Source organism: Amblyomma mixtum, chromosome 3 (assembly GCF_055824585.1).
Source record: "Amblyomma mixtum isolate Tamu chromosome 3, ASM5582458v1, whole genome shotgun sequence".
Classification (NCBI taxonomy): domain Eukaryota; kingdom Metazoa; phylum Arthropoda; class Arachnida; order Ixodida; family Ixodidae; genus Amblyomma; species Amblyomma mixtum.
The window spans coordinates 381,203,573-381,225,143 of NC_143014.1; the positions used below are offsets into that span (position 1 = coordinate 381,203,573).

At 47.4% G+C, this 21,571-nt stretch overlaps 1 protein-coding gene across 2 annotated transcripts in view; it reads right to left on the reverse strand.

Annotated features, from left to right (window-relative positions):
- LOC149357005 (glycerophosphocholine phosphodiesterase GPCPD1-like) overlaps window positions 1–6,909 on the reverse strand; it is an 84,473-nt gene extending 77,564 nt beyond the window's left edge. For both annotated transcript variants that reach the window (XR_016291763.1, XM_089584402.1), the window contains exon 1: window positions 6,742–6,909. Coding sequence is in view for 1 of the 2 variants with exons in the window: in XM_089584402.1 (XP_089440528.1) it covers window positions 6,742–6,759 (18 nt within the window). In the remaining variant the exon portion in view is untranslated. The remainder of the gene's footprint in view (window positions 1–6,741) is intronic.
- Between the last annotated feature and the right edge of the window lie 14,662 nt (window positions 6,910–21,571).

The window sequence follows — 21,571 nt, forward strand, 5'->3', positions numbered from 1 at the left end:
GGCAACTGTTTCTTGAGAACGTGTATTCAGAGTGCTCATAAACAGCCCAGAGAAACCTGCGCCGCATAAACCTATGGATGAGATGGAATTTCTTGTCACCTGTACAGAACAATATTTAGTCAAGATGCAGACGCAACAGATTATCTTCCATTTTATGAATTCTTCTATAGTGAACAGCCGGTTTGAAAACAGGCACAAGCCAGATGCATTGTGCCTCGCGTAAATTGAGAACTTAGATGTGCTGGGCTCCATGCTGAGTGCTACTGAAGCTCCTCGTGAAGCTCAATAGAAGAGGGCGTTACGGATTTGGGGAAAGCCTTCAACTTGTCCACAGTCACTTTCCAGGAAGGCTATGCAAGTGCACAACATGTGTTGTTGACGTGACGTGTTATCAGCTTGAACACACTCCTGTCAGCGACAAGAATGAGGTGCAATGATACAAAACACAAGGTGAACAGGAAAGAGCAGAGTCTTTTGTGGTAACTGCAAGATCCATCTATACCTTGCAAAGTAAAAAAAGCTTCTTTTAGAGTTCTCCACACTGCAAAATGAGAAATTTTTTCATTCGTTTCTTTGTAGTGAACTGCATTAAATAAAGCGGTCGCTTTCACTTTTTGCACGCACTGATGTTCTATTTTCACTGTGACTATACCCGTAAATAAATTAACACTTGCACCCCAAGCTTTAAATTTTTAATACATGGCTATGGGGCCTTACACACTGTAAAAACACAGTGCAAAAAAATCTACAAATAAAACATTAAAAAAAAAACAGGGCTGCAATGGCTAGGGTATCACCAGAGTCCTTCAATATCTTTGGTATCACTAATGCACTTCTGTTCACTAATCCACACTGCACTTCTGTCGCTTAGCGCAACTCCAATTATATTCCATTACTTGCTGAGGTGTCCTTGATCTAATTACAACCTTTTTTTTTTTTTGTTCACACCAACTCCTACCGAGAGGTTACACTGGTCACATACTTTCGTTTCAAGGGACATCAGCGAGCTGCTGCTGGGAGAGCACCAAACTGTTTTGCTTCATTCAGATGGAGGGGCAAAAGGAAGATGTACCATGCCTGACAGGGCCCAAACATCCATGACACTGTTCAAAGGTACACAAGGCCAACAAAGCATCCAAATGCTCTCCAACATATGAACAATAATCAGCAGCAGCCTGACTACGCCCACTGCAAAACAAAGGCCTCTCCCATATACAAGAAGAGGGCTTAGTCGGGCTGGTTGGTGTATGCTGATGGAAACAACTGAACAGCCCTAACAGGCGAGACTGGAGAGAAAACAGCGCATGCATCTGTGTTCTCTCCTGTGCCATCTGTTAGCGCTGTTCAGTTGTTTTCCCTCCCATATCTCCTCAATTAACCCTGTATTCTGCCAGCTGCAGCCACCTTATCACTGCAAACTTCTCAATCTCATCCACCCACCTATCTTTCAGTCACATCTGCTACACTTGCCTTCTCTTGCCAACCTACTAATACATATAAATAAAAGCACAATAATAAGAAAAAGTGAAAATTCAAGGGTACATCATTTCACTTCTGATGCTGACAGTACTACAAAGGCATACCACACACATATTACTTTGTATGTCGCGGTGGCTTACTTGTTATGGTGCTCGGCTACTGACCCGAAAGATGCAAGTTCGATCCCAGCTGTGGCACTCGAATTGATGGAGGCAAAATTCTAGAGGCCCGTGTACTGTGCGATGCCAGTGCACGCTAAAGAACCCCAGGTGGTCGAAATTTCCGGAGCCCTCCACTACGGCGTCCCCCATAGCCTTGGTCGCTTTGGGACGTTAAACTCCCATGAGCCAGTAAACTATATGTTAAATCTTTATTTTTTTCCATACAGCTCATAGCAACAAAATTTGGGCAATAAATGAGGTAGCTGCATTCCATCTCTCTGTACTAAAGTCGTGAATTAAGCGCGCTGACAGGAGCGGCAGATGCAGCACAAAACAGGGCGTGGGAAGCAGGGACAAGGAGAACATGAATGCTCATGTTAGTCCCATGCCTGCTCCCCTCGCTTCACTGTGTGCAGCATTCATCAGTTCTGAACCACCACTTTCATCACAGAGTGTGCAACAGAAAAAAACTTCCAACATGCTCCTATGCCGTAGCAACACTGACAGATGCATAATACTGCAGTTGAAGAAAAACTATTCAGAAGAGTGTTGACATGGCAATTCCTGGATGGCAACACACTTGTGCGGCCAAAGCCCCGCAAAGGGAATGATGCATACTGTAATGAAGGGGTACAGACTAACTTTGGGACCCTTTCACTGCAACAAGCTGCAGTTGGCAAGTCTCAGCAGCCTGGAATCTAAAATGGAAGCCATCTAGGCAGATTGCACAGGCCCTTAGAGAAGCTCATCAGAAAGTCAAGACTCCTCCTAGCCCCGCTTATGAAAATACACACCATTACTGTGTACTTTAAAAGTGATAAACTGATACCTGATAGTCACTCAGAGTAACAAAGTGGATTCTAAAAAAAAAAGATAAATGACATAGTGCGATTGGCGGACAGTCAGGTGGGCAGATGTGATTAGAGAGTCTGCAGGGGCAGGGTGGCCGCAGCTGGTGGAGGGAGGGACAAATAAGACATCCATGAGAGAGCTGTTTGTCCCGCCCAAAATGTAGCTCGGCTGGCAATGAAGGATGAGGCATCAGCTACAGTTAACTTTAGTGTAAAAGATACAACACCAGTTGGAAACAACCCACTCCAGACTAAACTTTACCTACAAACTTCCCATAAACAACACCCTGCTGTTCCTAGATCTTGCTATAACTCTCAGGGCCCAATTGTGCTTGCGCACACAGAATGAAATATGAGAAGGCACGGTTGCATCAACACTCAAAGCTCATCAAGAACAAGTAACATGGCTACGTCCTGTTTTGAGAAAGCATTGAAAAATTTCTGCTGTCACAAGGTGTACAGAACATTTAGTGTGTAGGTGGCACAGTTGGAAAAAAAAGTTGTCTAGGCACCACTGCTTGTCTTGGCAGCAGAAAAACCACTAAGAAAATCAGCTAAAAATAGAGACCACGGAAAAATTCAAGATGAACAGAGGACGCCTTTTGTAACACCAACCACACGTACATATAATTTTGCACCAATTGAAAAAAGTTCTCCAGAGGCATGACATACACAAGTACAGGTTGGATTTCTTGGCTTAAACCAGGAAAAAAAAAAAAAAAACAGAGAATAAAAGTAAGCCAGAAATTCAATTTTAACCAAAAAAAAAAGTCAGTATTATTGACATGCAAGCTGCAGCTAACTGGCCATCGAATAGGAGTTAAGCTTAGTCAAAGGAGAGAAATAACAACACGCAGAAGCCAGCAACGTGGTGAGTAGGTGTATTGTTAAAGTAGCACAGTTGTGCATTCTTAGGTATCACTCCGCTGCCTTACATGCCTCTTCAGACTGGGAGACTCCACATCAATTGCCAAACGTTGTCCGCTGAGATTACCACTCTTCACTGTCATCGCCCGCTTAAAGGCACTTACTTGGCTAAGCCCATTTCTCCAATGGATGTGAGGAGGCTCGAAATCATGCACAAGTACCATGAAAAGGAATCACATTCTGGCTGCGGCCGCAGTTAAGCCGCAGTTCCATTGCTGTCAACACGCACACCCCGTCATTCCCCATGCCCTTGCTCAACAGCCCAGCGATAACATGGCAGCCCACCTTTTAGAAATCAACTACCGCTTGCATTTCTGCACAGCAGTTCTGCCATTTATTTTCCCTTACCTTTTTTATTGCCGACAGCATTTCCATCTGCAACTGAGTATTGCTATAAGTGCTTTACCAATACTTAACGACCTCTAATGCATTTTTAGTGCATTAATCTTCAGGCTGACAAAAAGCCACGACAAACTCTAAGTGATTTTTCACGGCAAAGAAATACCACATTATATCCCTACCCACTCCTCCCCCCAAAAAATGCAGCAATTCATCTATAGGGAATAATGCTGAAAAAAAAAATAAATAAAAACTGCGGCCTGAAATACACACACTGAAAAAAGTACACCAAATTTTCAGAAAATAGGAACCAGAAAGTCTGACCACTATGTACAAGTAATTTTTTTAGCAGCAAGAAAATGTAACTGAATGCGTGCGAAAGTGAATAACAATGCCAAACACAAGCACGAGGCATCTTGTGGTACCAAGCATTGAAACAAGTTTGTTACTTAAGCTGAAAGAGTGGTATATAAGATATATCCATAGAAATGTAGGGCAGTTGGGCTAATGCCTAAGTGAAAGGCCTAAACACAGGCACAGCTGCACTCTTATCAATGTGCCAAGTAGTCTTGTGGCCCAGTGTGTGAGATATAAATGCACATATTGCTCTGAGATAAACCCAGTGTAGGATTGTGTGTCCACTTGTAAGATAAGACAAGGCACAATGGGTTCCTGGAACACAGATTACAGAACACAGCAGGGAGCAGACTCGTGTGCTATGCTGAGGATGCCAAGACAACACTGAATGTACACTTGTCTCAGCCAGGCAAAAAAGGGCAGTTGCGCAAACCTTTCCATTGTCCTCCCACAGAAACAGCTTGATTTGAAAAGTGCATGAAAATATGGATGCTATAATGTCAAATTAGGCTAGTCTAGATGCTCATCATCAGCCTGATTACGCCCACTGCAGGGCAAAGGCCTCTCCCATGTCTCTCCAATTAACCCAGCCTTTTGCCAGTTGCGGCCACCCTATCTCCGCAAACTTCTTAATCTCATCCGCCCACCAAATTTTCTGCCGCCCCCTGCTATGGTTGCCTTCTCTTGGAATACACTACATTATCCTAACGGACCAGCGGTTATCTTGCCTTCGCATTACATGCCCTGCCCAAGCCCATTTCTTCCCCTTGATTTCGACTAGGACGTCATTGACTCGCGTTTGTTCCCTCACCCACTCCACCCACTTCCGATCTCTTAACATTACACCCATCATTTTCCTTTCCATAGCTCGCTGCGTTGTTCTTAACTTAAGCTGAACCCTCTTTGTTAGCCTCCACGTTTCTGCCCCATAGGTGAGTACTGGTAAGATACAGCTGTTGTAGCCTTTTCTCTTGAGGGATAATGGCAAACTGCTATTCATGATCTGAGAGAACCTGCCATATGCGCTCCACCCCATTCTTATTCTTCTAGTTATTTCCCTCTCATGATCCGGATCAGCGGTCACTGCCTGCCCTAAGTAGATATATTCTCTTACTACTTCCAGCACCCGGTCACCAATTGTGAACTGCTGTTCCCTTGCGAGACTGCTGAACATTACTTTAGTTTTCTGCATGTTAATTTTTAGACCCACTGTTCTACTGTGCCTGTCTTGCATCTCCTCAGTGACTCAGCAAGGCAATATCATCCACGAACTCAGGTATTCTCCATTAACTCTTATCCCCAACTGTTCCCATTCCAGTCCCCGGAATACCTCCTGTAAGCAGGCAGTGAATAGCATTGGTGAGATCGTGTCTCCCTGCCTGACACCTTTCGGTATTGGAATTTTATTGCTGACTTTATGGAGGACTATAGTACCTGTGCAAAGGTTATAAATATCTTCCAATATTTTCACATAACACTCTTCCACACCCTGATTCCGCAATGCCTGCATGACTGTTCAGGTTGGACGTTAAATAGGGATGAGTGAAACATTTGACAAGGCAACAGCTCAAATGTTTACACAAATAAGGGCCAGGTAGCCTGAGTGGCGTGCTGACACAAAGCTAAATGGCATGTCAGTAAGAACCAAAAAGAATAAGCAAAGGCCATCTCCAACTGAATGCCAACACATACAGGCTTTTTCAAAAGTAACCAGGCTGCATGGTTTGCTTCACATTTGCATAACAGAGCCCTCAAGGCGTGCCTAAAGATCAGAAAGTTCTTTGAAGGCGAGAACAGGGGTTCTACTTACCATACTGAGATTTAGAACTTGAGGGCTGTCATAGTAGCTTTAATATACAGCTGAGAAGAAAAGCCTGCAGCCTGGTTACTTTTGGCAAAGACTGTGCATGCTACGAGATAGTTTAAATAGGCATTTTCGTTCAACTATAACGCTGCGCTACAGTTATAACGCTGCGCACAACAAAGCCATCTTATATTACAACATACGCAATATGAACATGCACTCTGTGTATCAAACCAGTATATCAATCCGCAAAGCAATAGCGAACAATGTGCTCCTCTGAGAAGGCTTTTTACTTTGGTTTTGATTAAATTATGCGTTTTTTACGCGCAAAAAGCTTACAGAGCCAGAGCACAAGCAGCAGTGAAGGGCTCCAGGTTCATTTCGCGCACCTAGCACAGTCAGCAGAACACCGGCGTAGGCACAATCCCCGCAGGGTGTTTTGCTGTTCAGTCCGAATGCTCTTCCAAACGAAGCTGTGCGAAGTCTTACAAGAAAAGCAGAAGCTAACCGCTTCGTAACGGATTTTCCACTGCTCGCACAAAAGTAACCATTCGCTTGAGGCCCAGAGCGAAGTCATATGAAGATCACCCACAAAATCAGGTGCGAAAGAACGTTAATTGAATGGTGATGGGCGGTGCATCAACTACGTCCAGTAACACAAACATTTCGTTCAGCGCGCTCAAAGAGGTAAGCACCAAAATACACGCCGGCAAGCCGATCGACAGGAAGCGATTTTCGGGCCTGCCCTGTTTGCTCACAAGGCAGCTCTCGCAATCGCTCGCTGCATACGACCTGATTTTTCGTCGTGCAGTAGTACGCTTACCGCATACAGGCACTCCATAGTGGGGGGCAACGGCAGAGATGACCGCTGATGTGACGCAGACCGCTAGCGTTACGCTGACGCCGGCGCAGAAGCAGCCCTCGCTCGCGCAACTCGGTGACGCGCGCTACAAAGAACCACACAAACCGACCATGCCTCCAGCGCCGTTGGTGCCGTCTGGCTGTCTGCGCCTGGTAACAGTCGAAACAGCCGAAGCCGCAGAAGGGCGCTGCGAGCGGCTACGCAGCGCGGGAAGCTTGAATTGGTTTGCAGTTGAACGAAATTATTGGAAAATTTGGCTCGGGGGGCACAGTAAACACCGCATATAAATGTTTCTAACAGGTTGCTCTTGTGTATGGGGAAGTCTATGACCCAGGACGAATTTTTCTTTAACTACGAAGTTTCCGAGAAAGCTGTATAGCTTTCCTTTGTAGCCGTATGCTGCGTTCGGGTGGATGTCAATTAATTACTCCCTTATTGTACGACCCGCTGTGCAGACGTTGCACACAACGCCGTGACAGAAGTTATTTTAAGGAGAAAGCCTTTAATTCCTCATCGTTGTCGACAGAAGGTTGTCATCAGAAGCTTGTCAGCAGAGGTGTCACGCTTTTGACGGGTGTCCACCGGTATATGTGAGACAGTTACTGCGTAATTTCCTTTCCTCAAATACAATTTTCATTTTCTTCATTCCGACCCCTCCTTCTCTTTCTTCTTTCACTCCTACTTCCTCCCTTTCTCTACAAAAGGATGACGGGTGTCCACCGAGATATGTGAGAGTTACAGCGTAATTTGCTTTATCTTTCTCTTTCTTCTTTCACTCCCACTTCCTCCCTTCCTGTACGGTGCGGTTCTGGTGTCCACAGAGATGACAGAGAATTACTGCGCGACTTCCTTTCCTCAGAAAGCGTTGCGTTCAAAGGGCAAGGCACCGCGCCGAACGGGCGGTCGCGTTCCGTGGACTCCCTGGCAGCGCTACAACAGGCTGTCGCGTTCCACTCCTAAAGGCGAAGCTTAAGCGTAATTAATTAGCAGTTAATTAGTATTTAGTAATTAATCGATCATAATTCATTAATTATATGTGACGTCAGCAGTGCCGCAGAGGCAGTCAAAGTGGTGCGGAAAACGCTTTCGCCTCTACGCACTTTAGACAAAGTGTCCCCTGATCTTTGAAGCTGTCTCTTGATAGGGCAGAGCAAGCTCCCCCGGTTTCACGATGTCCGCGCCTGCGCCGGGGCGACCACAGTAAGTGAAATAAATAGCTTTTGAGGGAAATAAAATGCACAGGAACTGTTGGTAGACACTCAACCACGCCATGAGCAAAGGAATGAGGGAGGGAGAAAGAAGGATGGGAGGATCCCAAGCGCTGCAGTGGAGGGGTGCGGTTTAATTAAGACCGGGTCCGAGCCCCGCCCGGCTCCGTGCATAGAGGGGCTGCGTACGGCTTTTGATTCATTATTGCAGGGTGGAGTACACTCGGAGAGTTCTAGCAGAGACACGGATGAAAGAGGGTCATGGTGTTTGTTGAGAAATAATTACTGAGCCCTCATTTACTTTTTATTGGTGTCTGCTGCAGTTGCATGTTATTCCTCACATGAGAAAAATTTGCAACGCTGTTTTTATTTATTTTTTTCAACTGCTGCCCGAAACATCTCGGAAATGAAAGAATCCCGGAGCTAAAATCTTTCCAGTGATTTACAAATAAACCGCTGCTATTACTTTATTGCCGACGCGCAATGAGAGGAAGCTTATTTGCAGGCCGACTTTAATCAGTGTCGCTCACTGTGCTATGTCCAAGTGGACGCGCACGCCTTGCCGCGTTGAGCGACGAAAGAGAAGAAGTTCAAAAGAAAATTCACAAACTCCAGCAGCGGGCCGCACTACAGCGGCGTTCTTAATGGAGAACACCTGACTCACGGCTCATTTAATTGCACGAGTGCGCTAGCCTGCTAACGTACGCATGCAGCACCCCGTTCTAGCTATCAGCAGCACACGCCGTCAGATCTGCCAGAAGGCGCTCCAGCGCATATCTGCTCGGTTTTGTGGTACCGCAAACGACTGAACATTTCTTCAAGTCGCATAAGAAGTGCCGGCGAAGGGCCTTCATACGCTTGCTCGACGTGCAGCCGTCTGTTTCAAGATAGTCTTCGACCATCTACCTTGATTCGCCCTCCAAAAATGACGCTACGAGAAACACCACTCGAGAAGAGCATATTATTCAGGGCACTTCGTGTCTTCAAGCACATGCTGCGCAATGAGCAGGTGCCTTTATTACTTTCCGCCTCCATGGAAAGGCGTCCAGTGCGGCCATGATTCAACCTGCGAAATCGTGCTCATTAAAAAGAAGAAATGAAATGTCATTGCCACGGCTTTGAGAACACTTTAATATTTATTTATTTATTTATTTTGTGTGGAACATACTGCAGTCTAAGCAGGTGGGAACATACAGATAAAAATACAACGCGCTATCAATTAATCCTTAGAGAAACATGCTTGAAACGTGCCCTTGGTTACAGAGAAGCAGTCACCATAAAAATGACAACGATTTATAAGTGGAGAAGAAGAATACATTCCACGAAACGAAAACTTCTGTAAGATTGTACATCAGTGGATCAGATTTCCCCAAAGAAAAAAAAAGAAGATAAACAGTAAGCGCATCAAATACGGAAGTGCGCTTGAGTAAGATGAGAAAGGTGTCGCTATGAAAAGTCAAGCTAGAATCAGCATTGTAATACATTGGTCAGAGCATACTCGAAATTTCACGCCGAAAAAAACCGCTAGAGGCCGATCATTCCTCTCGATTATGGAGCGTGGTAAGAATATGGGTGCAAATTAAGGATGTCACGGGGCCTGGAAGGATGCGACAAGAAATTGGACATTGCGGGCAGTAAAAAATGACTGATAAAAAATGTAGACGTAACGAAAGGTTTATTGCGCGTAATTTATGCAGTTCTTTTCATTTGGCTCTCGGAAGTTCGGGGCTATTCACAAACAAGATCACTGTTCAGAAAGCATAGCGGACGACCCCGCCTTATATTATCTTCTTTTTTGTATTTATCAAACCAATTTTTTCTAGAGTTATTGCTATTTAACCGCCTTTGATAACTTGCACTCAGGGAACAATTTACCTCTTGAGCTGCTGTGTGAACGGCTCCGGGCCGGGGGCTGGGCCCGGGCTCGTGCCTTAGATTGCGGCCCCTACAGTGCTCTAGTCGCCACCCCATTCATTCGCCGCGCCACAACAAAATTTTGCGAGCTCTTTCCTCTGACCTGCGATTTCCCTACACACCCCCTTGTTTTTCTCAATGCACCCCTTGAATCGTAACGATTTTGTTTGTTTACAGTGACGACGACAAAAAAATGATTACCGCTGCTCCTCACCCCCCCCCCCCCCCATTCCCCCCTAGAAATTTAGACCTCTCTAATTCCAATTCTTAAAATCCTGGGCAAACCCCTGCCTCAGACACTGACGAGAAGGACGTTCGTTCATTCATTCATTCATTCATTCATTCATTCATTCATTCATTCATTCATTCATTCATTCCTCTAAGGTCCACAAGGGACATTACATGAGGGATGGGCTAACAAGGAGGTATTGACATGAATACAGAAGGTCTTCGAAGGCGGTTTTGAAGTGCTCGTAGTTGGCGATGGTAGCCACTTCGGATGGAAAGTGATTACAGTCTCTAACTGTTTTAAGGAAAAAAAGACTCGTAAAAAAATTCAGGGGGCACTTTGACTGTCTAAAGTGCGTAGAGGCGAAAGCGTTTTCCGCACCACTTTGCCTATGTGACACTGGATGACGTCACACATAATTGATGACGAAGTAATGACAAATCACTAATTAATGACTAATTACTGATTAATCACTCAGCACTAATTGGCTGCTAATTAATGGCGCATAAGCTTCGCCTTTAAGAGTGGATCGCGACAGCGTGTTGTAGCGCTGCCAGGGAGTCCACGGAACGCCACCATCCGTTCGGCGCGATGCCTTGCCTGAACGCAACGCTTTTTGAGGAAAGGAAATGGCGCTGTAATTCTCAGTCATCTCGGTGGACCCCTTAACCGCACCGTACAGGAAGGGAGGAAGTGGCAGTGAAAGAAGAAAGAGGGGCCGTAATGAAGAAACTGGAAATTGTATTTGAGGAAAGGAAATTACGCAGTAACTGTCTCACATATCTCGGTGGACACCCATCAAAACGCGGACACATCTGTCGACAAGGCTGCCGACACGGACGCAGACACGGCTGCCGACACGGATTGCTAACGACAGCATGAGGCTTTCGCCTTAAAATTCAGGGGGGGCGCATTGTTGACCTAAAGTGCGGTGAGGCGAAAGTGTCACTGTGGTTGATGTTAAGCTTCGCCTCTAAGAGTGGAACGCGACAGCGTCTTGCAACGCTGCCAGGAAGTCCACAGAACGCCTCCCAGCTTGCTGACGCCAACTGGATAGATCGCTGTAATACGGCTGCCAGGCAGATGTCCAGGAAGAACACTTGGAGGACACCCAAGGCTTTTCCGCAGCCTTATAGACCCCGCGCAGATCCGGGGCGAAACATAGCGCCACAACGAGCACTTCATAATTTCAAGGGCAGCACAACACAACTCGCAGAGACACTCAGGGACAAGTATCTCTGCTGCAAACAGGACCCTTGTGGTCAGGAGTATCTTTACGCAGGCAAAGATAATCCTGAGTTGACGAACCGTTCCAACTCTTTCATCTCAGGGCAGCCCTGGCTAAAATGAGAAGAGGCACTGCGCCTGGACGGGACAAGGTCACAGTCAAGCTGCTGGCCAATCTCCCTGACCAGGCGTATGAGGCCCTTCTGGAATACATCAACGCTATATGAAAGGGCGAAACCCCGCTCCCTATGGATTGGAAAACAGCTCTAGTAACCTTCATCCCCAAGGCAGGAAAGGAAATCAACACAGACAACTTGGGGCCTATCTCGCTCACGTCGTGTGTGGGCAAGCTGATGGAGACCATGGTGCGGGATAGGCGCTCCGAATACTTGGAACAACGAAACACATTTCCAGACACTATATGTTCGGCTTTCGCCCACATAAGTCGGCACAGGACATACTCCTACAACTCAACAGAGACATAATGCAACCAGTCGAACATACACATAATGACAAGGTCGTCCTGGCCCTGGACTTGAAAGGAGCCTTCGACAATATCAAACACAGCGTCATACTGACACACTTCAATGAGATCCAATGTGGCCGCAACACTTTCAACTGTATCAAAGACTTTCTCACCGATCGAGCCGCACTAATCAAAATCCAAGAGGCAGAATATGGTCCGTATCAAATGGGCACGCGGGGAACACCACAAGGTGCGGTGCTATCCCCCCTACTCTTTAATTTGACGATGCTCCATCTCCCGGACCAGTTGCAGGGAATTGAAGCCATACGGCATGCACTGCATGTCGATGATATAACGATCTGGGCCACAGAGGGAAACTTAGGGCGCATGGAGGAATGCCTGCAAACAGCCGCTCACGTGGATCGCTACGCAGGGCACTGTGGTGTCCAATGCGCACCCAGCAAATCTGAATTTGTGCACCTTAGGGCATCCCCTAAGGACACTACCAAAATACATCTCTCCTTAACAAGTGGCCCCATTCATGAGGCAAAAGAGATTCGAATGCTCGGACTCTTCATCTCTAACCAAAGAGTAGACACAACATTGCACAAACTCCGCGAAGTTGTAGACCAGGTGGACCGTATTGTCCGCCGCGTCTCCAATAAGAGAGGGGGATTGCGAAGCAGGGATGCAGTTCGGCTGGCCTATGCTTTCGTAATCAGCCGAATTCTCTATTCGGTCCCTTATCTACACTTGCGGAAGCACGACGAAGACAAAGTTGAGGTAATACTCCGTAAAATGATGAAGAGGGCGCTTGACCTTTCTGTCTCCACCTCCATGCGAGGCTTCTTGCATTGGGAGTGGTGAACACCTTTCAGGAGCTCAAGGAAGCCCATCTCACAAATAAATACACGAGGCTAGCCCAAACGAAGTAGGGCCGGCACATGCTAGCCCGGCGTCAAATCCAACACGATTTCCACATTCAGGAGCGGGTCCGAGTGCCCGAACTCTGGAGACGCGCCGTCAGAGTTCGACCCCTCCCCACTAAGATGGATAAGGAAGATAGATCATAGTGGTCGTCGCCAGGCTAGGGCGGAAGCCTTAGCGCGCCACTATGGCAACAAGCATGGTGTCTACTACATAGATGTAGCCGGGCCGAACCACGGGGGGTGGTACACGGCCGCGGTCATATATCAAGAAATACAGGTGGATGGGCTCTCCTTTCGAGCCCCAGGCACAACACAAGCTGAAGAGTTGGAGAGTAGGAATAACCGCGAACTTGGACAGGACTGAAGAACGAGAAGAGGACAGGACGAGCGGTTTACCGCTCGTCCTGTCCTCTTCTCGTTCTTCAGTCCTGTCCAAGTTCGCGGTTATTCCTCCTCTCCAACATGTCAGACCAACTGGTCCAAAGCTTCCCCTTGTTCAAGCTGAAGAGGTTGCTGTCGTCCTAGCTGCTTCTGATACAAAATCAAAACACATCATAACAGACTCGCGCTCGGCGTGTCGCAATTATGAGGCTGGATGGATAACTCCACCAGCTGAACAGATACTAAGGAAATGCAGCCGAGAAGCCGATCCTACTCCCCGCTGCATAGTTTGGACTCCGGGCCATCAGGGCCTATAGCAGGAAGCTAAGCTGCAGACGCGGCGGCCCGAGCACTCATTCACCGGGCGTTCCCATTGGCTCCTGAGCACCTGGAACCTGAAGGTGGCTCTTTACTCTCGTTCAAAGATATAACATCTTATTATAAGGATAGGCATCGCGTGTACCCAGTCCCTGCAAAGGAACTGGGGAAAGCAAACGAACGCGTTCTGCTTCGACTATTCACTAATACAATGCTGTGCCCGGCAGTATTAAAAAACTTTGAAATGGCGTTCACTGGTAGGTGCAAACACTAGGGGGGTGGCTGACACATACCGCATGGTTTGGGCTTGCCATAGCAACTCAGCTCTCACCCCCCCACCCCAACCCTACCAGGGAGGAATGGGAGGCGGCCCTGCTTGGCTGCTCGGACCTTCAGGCCCAAAAGGCTTTGGTCAAGAGGGCTAAGCTGGCGGCTTCGACCAATGGGGTCCCGGAATAGGGACTCCACCCATTGCGGGGCTCTTTAAAAGAGCCCCGCCTCTTTTATTAAATAAAGGCTTTCCATCCATCTAACGTCTTGCTCGTCGGTAAATTGGTTTTTGAGGAAAGGAAATGTATCTGTCTCGCATATCTCGGTGGACACCTGAACCTCGCCGTAACGTGAAGGGAAGAAGATGGGAGTGAACGAAAACACTGTATTCACTAGACGCGCTTTTTTTGGTTCCAAACCATCGAGCTGGCATGGCGGAGTGGTTAGCGTGCTCCGGAGACCATGGTCGCACTCCGGAGACCATGGTTCGATTCCCCAACTCGACCAATTTCCTACTCGGTTTTATTTATTTATGTGGTCTGACTAGGAAGGTAAATTAGGTTACTTGGTTAATTAAGCAATTAACTAAAATCAGTCCCACTTACTTGGAGCATCACTATACGATCCCTTTAATTGGTTGCATGGTTACAATGATTGATTGTAAAACATTTTATTCTCCGGAAAGAGCTTGGTAAGAGGTCGCATTAAGTGGTCGAGAGTACATAGCCCTCGACGACTTTGTCAGCCCACTCCACCCCCAAAACTTGCGTTCTGGAGTCAGAGCTAGCCAGCACGATCTCCCACCGCTAGAGAGAAGGAGCGGTAACTAGATCACCCGGAGGTGGCTTGATTTTGCAGTCCCACAGGATGTGATCGTAGGTGGCTCGTTGGCCACAGTGTTCACAGTATGGATTGTAAAGATCTGGATAAATGTGTGCGAGGAGTGATGGGATGAGTATCGATCTCGTCTGTAGACGACGCCACGTAACATCTTGTTCTTTAGTCAGGCTTTTGTCCGGAGGGGGAAAAATTCTCCTCTCTAGTTTAAAATGATTGGTGAGATCATGATATGTGATCATGGAGTGCGTGAAATTCAGGAAGCCAGTCTCATCCACTGCCCGGTCGACGAAACCTCGGGCTTTATTGTGGGCTGCCTCATTCCCCGGATTCCCCGAATGGGCTGGGACCCATTTCAGTTCGGAATAATTTGGTGAGAATTTGATTGCGTTAAGGATTCTAAGGGATGTTTGTAATTCGGCCTTTTGCGAAATTATTGGTACCCATCTTAGAGCCGCTGAGGATGATGCTCTCTTGGGTATGTGCTAGGGCGAGGGCTATAGCCGCCTCTTCTGCCGTTTCAGAGGATTTCGTTTTGATTGTTGCCGAGACGATGTGGTCACCATTCTCGTTCACAGCCACAATTGCAAAGGCATTGGTATGTTTGTATTCTGCCGCATCTACATAAAGTGTTCCAGCGCACTGTCTGTGTTTATTATGTAAGGATTTGGCTCGTGCTTGTCTTCTACCCTTATGGTGTAAGGGGCGCATGTTTTTGGGGATGGTTTGATTAGGGCCGTCCTATAGTCGCAGGGTAAGTCTACTTTAGCATCTTTATTCGTAGGTTTAAAGTTAATTCCGAGCCTGGTAAGAATACTCCTGCCAGTTCTGGAATTGGCTAATCTCGCTGTTTGAGCCATTAAATGGGCTTCTTTCAGTTCATTGTAGGTGTTGTGTATTCCTAACCTCATAAGCCTTTCGGTTGAGGCATTTAGTGGGAGTCCTAACGCAGCCTTATAGGCCTGCCGTATCATGCTATCCAATCTGTCCATTTCTGCTTTCGCAAATTTGAGATAAGGGATGGCATAGAGTATCCTGCCTAGCGCAAAGGCCTGCACTAGTCGGCATAAATCTCTTTCCCTCAACCCTTGTCTGCGATTAGCTATGCGGCGGATTAATCGCGCCGTCGCTTCTACCGTGCGTTTTAGCTTCGTGAGTGTGTCAGTATTCTTTCCATTTGTTTGTAAATACAACCCCAGTATTCTCATGGTTTGTACCTCTTTGACTGATCGTCCATTAACATAGTCGTTTATGTGCGGGGGGAAGTCGTGGTACGCCTACCCCTTTGTTTACGACGGATCACGAAGAGTTCAGATTTTTGCTCAGAACAAGTGAGGCCGGATTCCCATGCGCATGCCTCAATGATGTCCACTGCTGCTTGGAGTGTGTATTCTATGTAGCCTTCGCATCCTTTGGTTACCCAAAGTGTGATGTCATCTGCATAGAACGTGTGATGTAGGTCTGGTATTTGTGCCAGTTTGGGGGGAATTTTGATGTGGGAGGGAGAGGTTAAAAAGAAAAGGGGACAGGACGGAGCCCTGTGGCGTTCCTTTACTTCCTAGTGTGATTGGGGCAGACTCTATTGTTCCGACCGTTATCACTGCTGTTCTGTTAGCGAGGAAGGATCGGATGTAGTTGTACGTCCTTTCTCCGGGGTTGATTTCTGACAAGTTTGTCAAAATGGCTTTGTGGGTGACGTTGTCGAAAGCTTTAACAAGGTCTAAACCCAATATTGATTTCGTTCCTGTTCCCTCGTCAGCCTCAATGATGTCCTTATTAAGCTGAAGAGTATGTCCTGGGTAGATAGTTGTGCCCTGAATCCTCACATTGTTTCAGGTAGGAGCTAGGTTCATGCCCTCCGCATAGTTTTCGAGCCTGTTGAGGATGACTAGCTCCATGAGTTTGCCTACTGTTCCAGTTTAATAGGATATGCACTCGAAGTAGCGTGGCAAGCTCAGCCGGTACCTACCTACAAAGTAACAAGGGGGGAGGGGGGCATTCGGTGCGCAGCTTTCATCGTCAGCAAGGCAGAGAATGGGTCAGAGCCAAAGGTTGTCGGAACAACAGGCATTGTACAACAAAGACAAGATACAGAGGAGTTACATTTCACGCATTAAAACTCATGCAAAGAAGCAATACTTGAGACAGGCTACAGTATAGAGACAGAATTTACAATGGAGCTCTGATGCCTGAAAGAGGAACAAGCGAACAAACATGAATTGTTCGCCGGGCACTGCGACTGTCCCACAACTGGAGCATAGAGGAAGAATGTTTATGACCGGACGGTCACAGAAGTTGCCGTCCCGATGACTGGCTCTCGCTGCCTCGCTTGAGGGGGGGATGGACGACAGCGATGTTGAACCGCGAGAGTCGTGTGGTAGCGCTTTCTTCAAAGCAACAGAACTACCGCACGGTCTAGCCGCTGACACCAAACGACCTCCTCTTATACAGGGTTGTTAAAAATTGTTAAAAATAGGCTTTTTGAGGTAGAAGTACCCTGGCATAGCATCGCCAGCGGTTTAGTACATCAGAATACAGCTAAATTGTGCTAAGTAGCAGGCGCCGTTAATTGAATTTGAATAGTTAGCTTTTTAACATTATTGTTAGGCTCCTTAATTCCTGAGAGGTGTATAGCCCACCGTAAATAATATCAATATCAGTTTTTATAATTTCGGAAACGTTGTTACCATCAGCGCTGTGGCCCAAGAAAGTATGGCTATTTCGACTAGTCACGCGCACTGGAGGGGTTACTTTGCCTGCAAGCTTCTCAAATCGCATGTATAAATGAAATTTTATCACAAGCATTTCCCTCGAGAGAACAGTCGCGCATCCACTCTAATCAGAACGGAGCAAAATGAGAGTAAGCCCTCCTGTACCGAACTCCCTTTCTTAAAAGGCAGATTACTCCCTTTTTACTCCCATATAGGCGCATTCGTGTGTGCCGAGCGGCTTCCCAGCGTTGGTGGAGAAACACGAGAGTGGAAAATACGAATCCTGCGGTTACTACAAGAATTTCGGTTGTCAGATATGCCAACATATTACACGAAAATCCGTTGTGACAACAGAAAATTTCTGTTATTTTTTTTCGATTAGGTTTTGTTGCAGCAGGAAATAGATCAGAATGACACCTACAGATCAGATCGAGCGTTTAGTAAAGAACTTCAAACAATTTTTAACCTTTAAAGCTGCACTATAGAGGAACCTGAACTGGTATTTTTACCGCGGGAATTCGACCTAAATGTTCCGAGAATTCTTAGAAACTTCGAAATGTTGTCCTGTGCGGCCGATCTCACTATTAAACGTCCCGGCTCCCGCCTTTATTGAAACTCACCGCTGACAGTAAGAGGAGTAAACCAACGTGTGGAGTTCCTTTCAGCCAGTCGGGTGGCGGCTTCGCTTTCGCTTTTATTTTGTTTTTTAGGGCTCCATGAACAAAAAGATCCAGTCAGAGACAACAAAGCTGCAAATTAGGCCCACGGAAATAAAAATACGCGTGGACTCCTTGCTTTCGCCGATAACTACGTATCACTCCGCCGATGGCAGAGTGGCAAGCCGCCACGGGACCGGCTGAAAGGCTGGTTGACTCCTCCTGCCGTCTGCGGCGAGCTCAAAAGAAAAAAAAAGGTGGGAGCCGGGACGTTTATTCCGATTTAAATGAGGAAAATCGGCCGCACAGGACAATAATTCGAAGTTTCTAAGAATGTTCGGATTGTGTAGATCGAGTTCCCGCGGTAAATGGACGAGTTCAGATTCCTTTTTAGTGCACCTTTAACATAGTGCTCTCACCGCTGATGGCCATCAGAGAGCAGCTGCGACAAGTTAACTAATTAGCCGTTTAACCAAAATCCAATAGTTAGCTTCCTAACTTATAGCTGGGTCCCTCATTTGTATAGAGGTTGGTAGCTCACCTGCTTTTAGACTTTCGAAAACGAGATCCTGTTCGGAGCTGCATAGCAAGGAATTTGGGCTCTTTTCACGCCCGAAGCCGAAACTGCGGAACAGAGAAGCCCATACAGCCCTCCTACACAGTACCCCCCCCCCCCCCCCCCCCCTTTGTCCCCGCTGACTGCTCACGGTGATGCGTACTGTTAAGCATAGCACGTGAACACGTGAATTATGATTACATTTTGAGCTTCCGTCTATTCATCGCAGGAGATAAGATGAAAGTAAAGAACAATGTTGCGGAACGTCGAAATAAAAAAAAGACATGGTGCATTTTGGGATGGTTGCTTTTGACTTGAACGAAGTGCGCCTAAGCCATGCTGCCGGCCGTTTTTCCTGGTGCACTATACCGCACTGCAAGTGGAAGCCGCAAGGGAATGAACTATAGGCATGTGCGAACAGCGCAGTAGTTAAATCGGAAATCTAAGAACGTCCGTTACCGCATTAGCGGTAGCAACTTGCGTCCAGTGACGAAGATGATTCTACTAGTAAAGTTCAGGTTCTCTTCTCCTTCCTTGCACCAGGGGTGCCCCGCCAGAGACGGTTTGTTTAACTGGAAGACTGAAGCTTTTCTTCGCACCAGGGGTGCCCCTTCAGAGACGGTCTCAAGATGAGTTACGATGCAGGGATAAAGGGAATGACTGAAGTTTATGTACAGATATTTACATCACATACAAAATTAGGCACTGGAGACATATTAAGCGGCAAAAAGGTACAAAACAACAAAAATGTGGAACTGGCTAACACTAGGGGAGGCCCCTACTCGGCGTAGCCGAAGATGCATAGCACCTGACCTTAGCCCAGAACCCTTTTTCCGGCTCCGGGGCCAGGTTTTAAAGCCCTAAAGGCCCGGCCCACATTTGGTAGCACCCAATCATGCTACACTGTTCACATGATTGGTTTATCGAGAGCCTGGCCAGCACTCCAGCTTCCGTAGGGCAAACAACCCTCTCCATATCAAAATAAAAGCAAAAACAAACACTAACGCTCAGTCGTGCCAGCACGTACGAGGTAGAAGCATCCTTTCCCTCGCAAAAATAAAAGTAAAAACAAACATGAAAACACACTCGTGCCAACACGTGCGATCGGTTTCCTCCGATGACCCCCCGACCTTGGCGTCGTCTCGGAATTGGGGATCATCGGGCTTAAACGGTCAGTTACCGCTGTAACTGCCACTGCGAGCTTGGACCCGCGTTCCTTCGCGACTTAGCCTTCCCCAGGCTTACTAGCTGGCACCTCCCCGACACCTGGTTAGCCGCGTCATTCAGCTCAGGTCGTCGCTGCTCGCGACTAGCCGCGCTGTCGCCGGCTATTCCTCATCTCTGTTGCCCCCCCCCCCTCGTCAACGGCGCCCTGACGCCGTTTCGTCTGGCAGTGCTTAATCCTCCGGACTACTGCTGACTTTTCGAACCAGACGTTCGTCGCGAGCTTGTGTCTCGGCTGGTGTCCGTTAAGACGAGGGGATTAAGACAAGGGGGGGGGGGGGGTGTCGTCGTGTGGCGGCTCTTCAGCCCCAAGCTGCCACCGCTCTTTTGCCCAGCCGGCGCTAATCGGTACCGCGGGGCGATGGACACCAGAGCGGCTCGGCGCCTTCGTGCGCGTGCATCGTTCCAGGAAATCTCATTCTTCCTTTCGAGCGCACCCCACCGTCCCGTCCCGTCCCGCCGCGGAGGGGGGGGGGGGGGTCCACTGAGGACGGCAGCGGCGCAGTGCTGAGAAAGAACGACCGGCCCCAATGACCTCGCATGCACTACCGATACCTTACACTACTTATCCAAAGAGGAAATTCAGTATTTGAGAGTGTATAGGCGTTTATGATTGCAAGAATGACGGACCAGACACACCGGAGCACCGGACGCCAAATTCGGAGGTCGTGGGTTTGGATTTAATTGGCGACATGTGGTTTTTGTCTTCTGCATTGTTATCAATTATGTTTAAACGATAAAGTATTTAGACTATTATTCTCCAATTAATCAACACCACAAATTGTAAAAAAAACATCCCCTGCGCTCCTTGATGATTTTGTCATAACGAGCTCCTCTGTTCATTTCCTTGTCGGCTAATAATTAAACGAGGGACTCGAATCTGGAAGTATTGATGCCATATGAAGCATAAGAGGCTTCTCACACAGTTTCCGCCCTCGCCGTTCGATCACGCTCCTACGTGGCAGTCGCGGTAATACAGGACGTACTACGTCTGCCGCTGTGAGCGAAGGTTGCGCTGGTGAACACTCTAAAGGTTCGGTGACACTACACATAAATACCCCGGACAGCCGTCGCCGTAACTAAGTTGGTAGAGCAGCGGACGCGAAATTCGGAGTTCGTAGGTTCGGATCCATCTGGCGGCATGTGGTTGTTTTTTCTTGTGCTTTAGTACCAATTATCTTTAAATGATAAAATATTTACACTATCAATCTCCAATCACCACAAATTGTAAAAATTGCGAGGACACTTTGGCAACTAAAGTGTCGAGAGGCGCAAGCCGACGACACTATGCCGTGACAACTTCCGGTTAATGTGACGTCACACCGTTCCCGTTGCTATATCGACGTCCGTGCTATTTCGACCCAATTTCGTCCTTTTTGCCTATTATTAATTAACTAATTGTTCTACAGTCATGAAACCTAGTTTCTAGGTTGATTTTTTCCTCTTCTATCTGAAGCAACCATTGGTTTTCTTCTATCTTTTTTAGTTCCCGAGTTAAACGCGTGAGTGAGTGAAGAAACTTTATTTCCGCCAGAAGAAGACCCGTGCCCCTCCGGGTCCGCACGCAGGCATCCGGGGAGGGGCAGCGTCGCAGCTGGAAGACTAGCAACGGTATAGTCGCGCAGCTTCTGCTGCCAGGCGGGTAGCGTATCGTTGTATGCTAAGGTCGGCACTTCTGAGTATGGTCTCCCATTCCTCTGCATTATTGATTCTGCCATATTCTGGGGCACTGGGGCATCTCCATAGTATGTGTTCGAGTGTAGCGGTATGCCCGCAGAACTCGCACACCTCCGCATCCTCCCTCGTGTCACCTCCTGTCCAGCTCCTCCAGAGCGGGGATGCGAAGTTTCTAGCTTGGAGTCTTC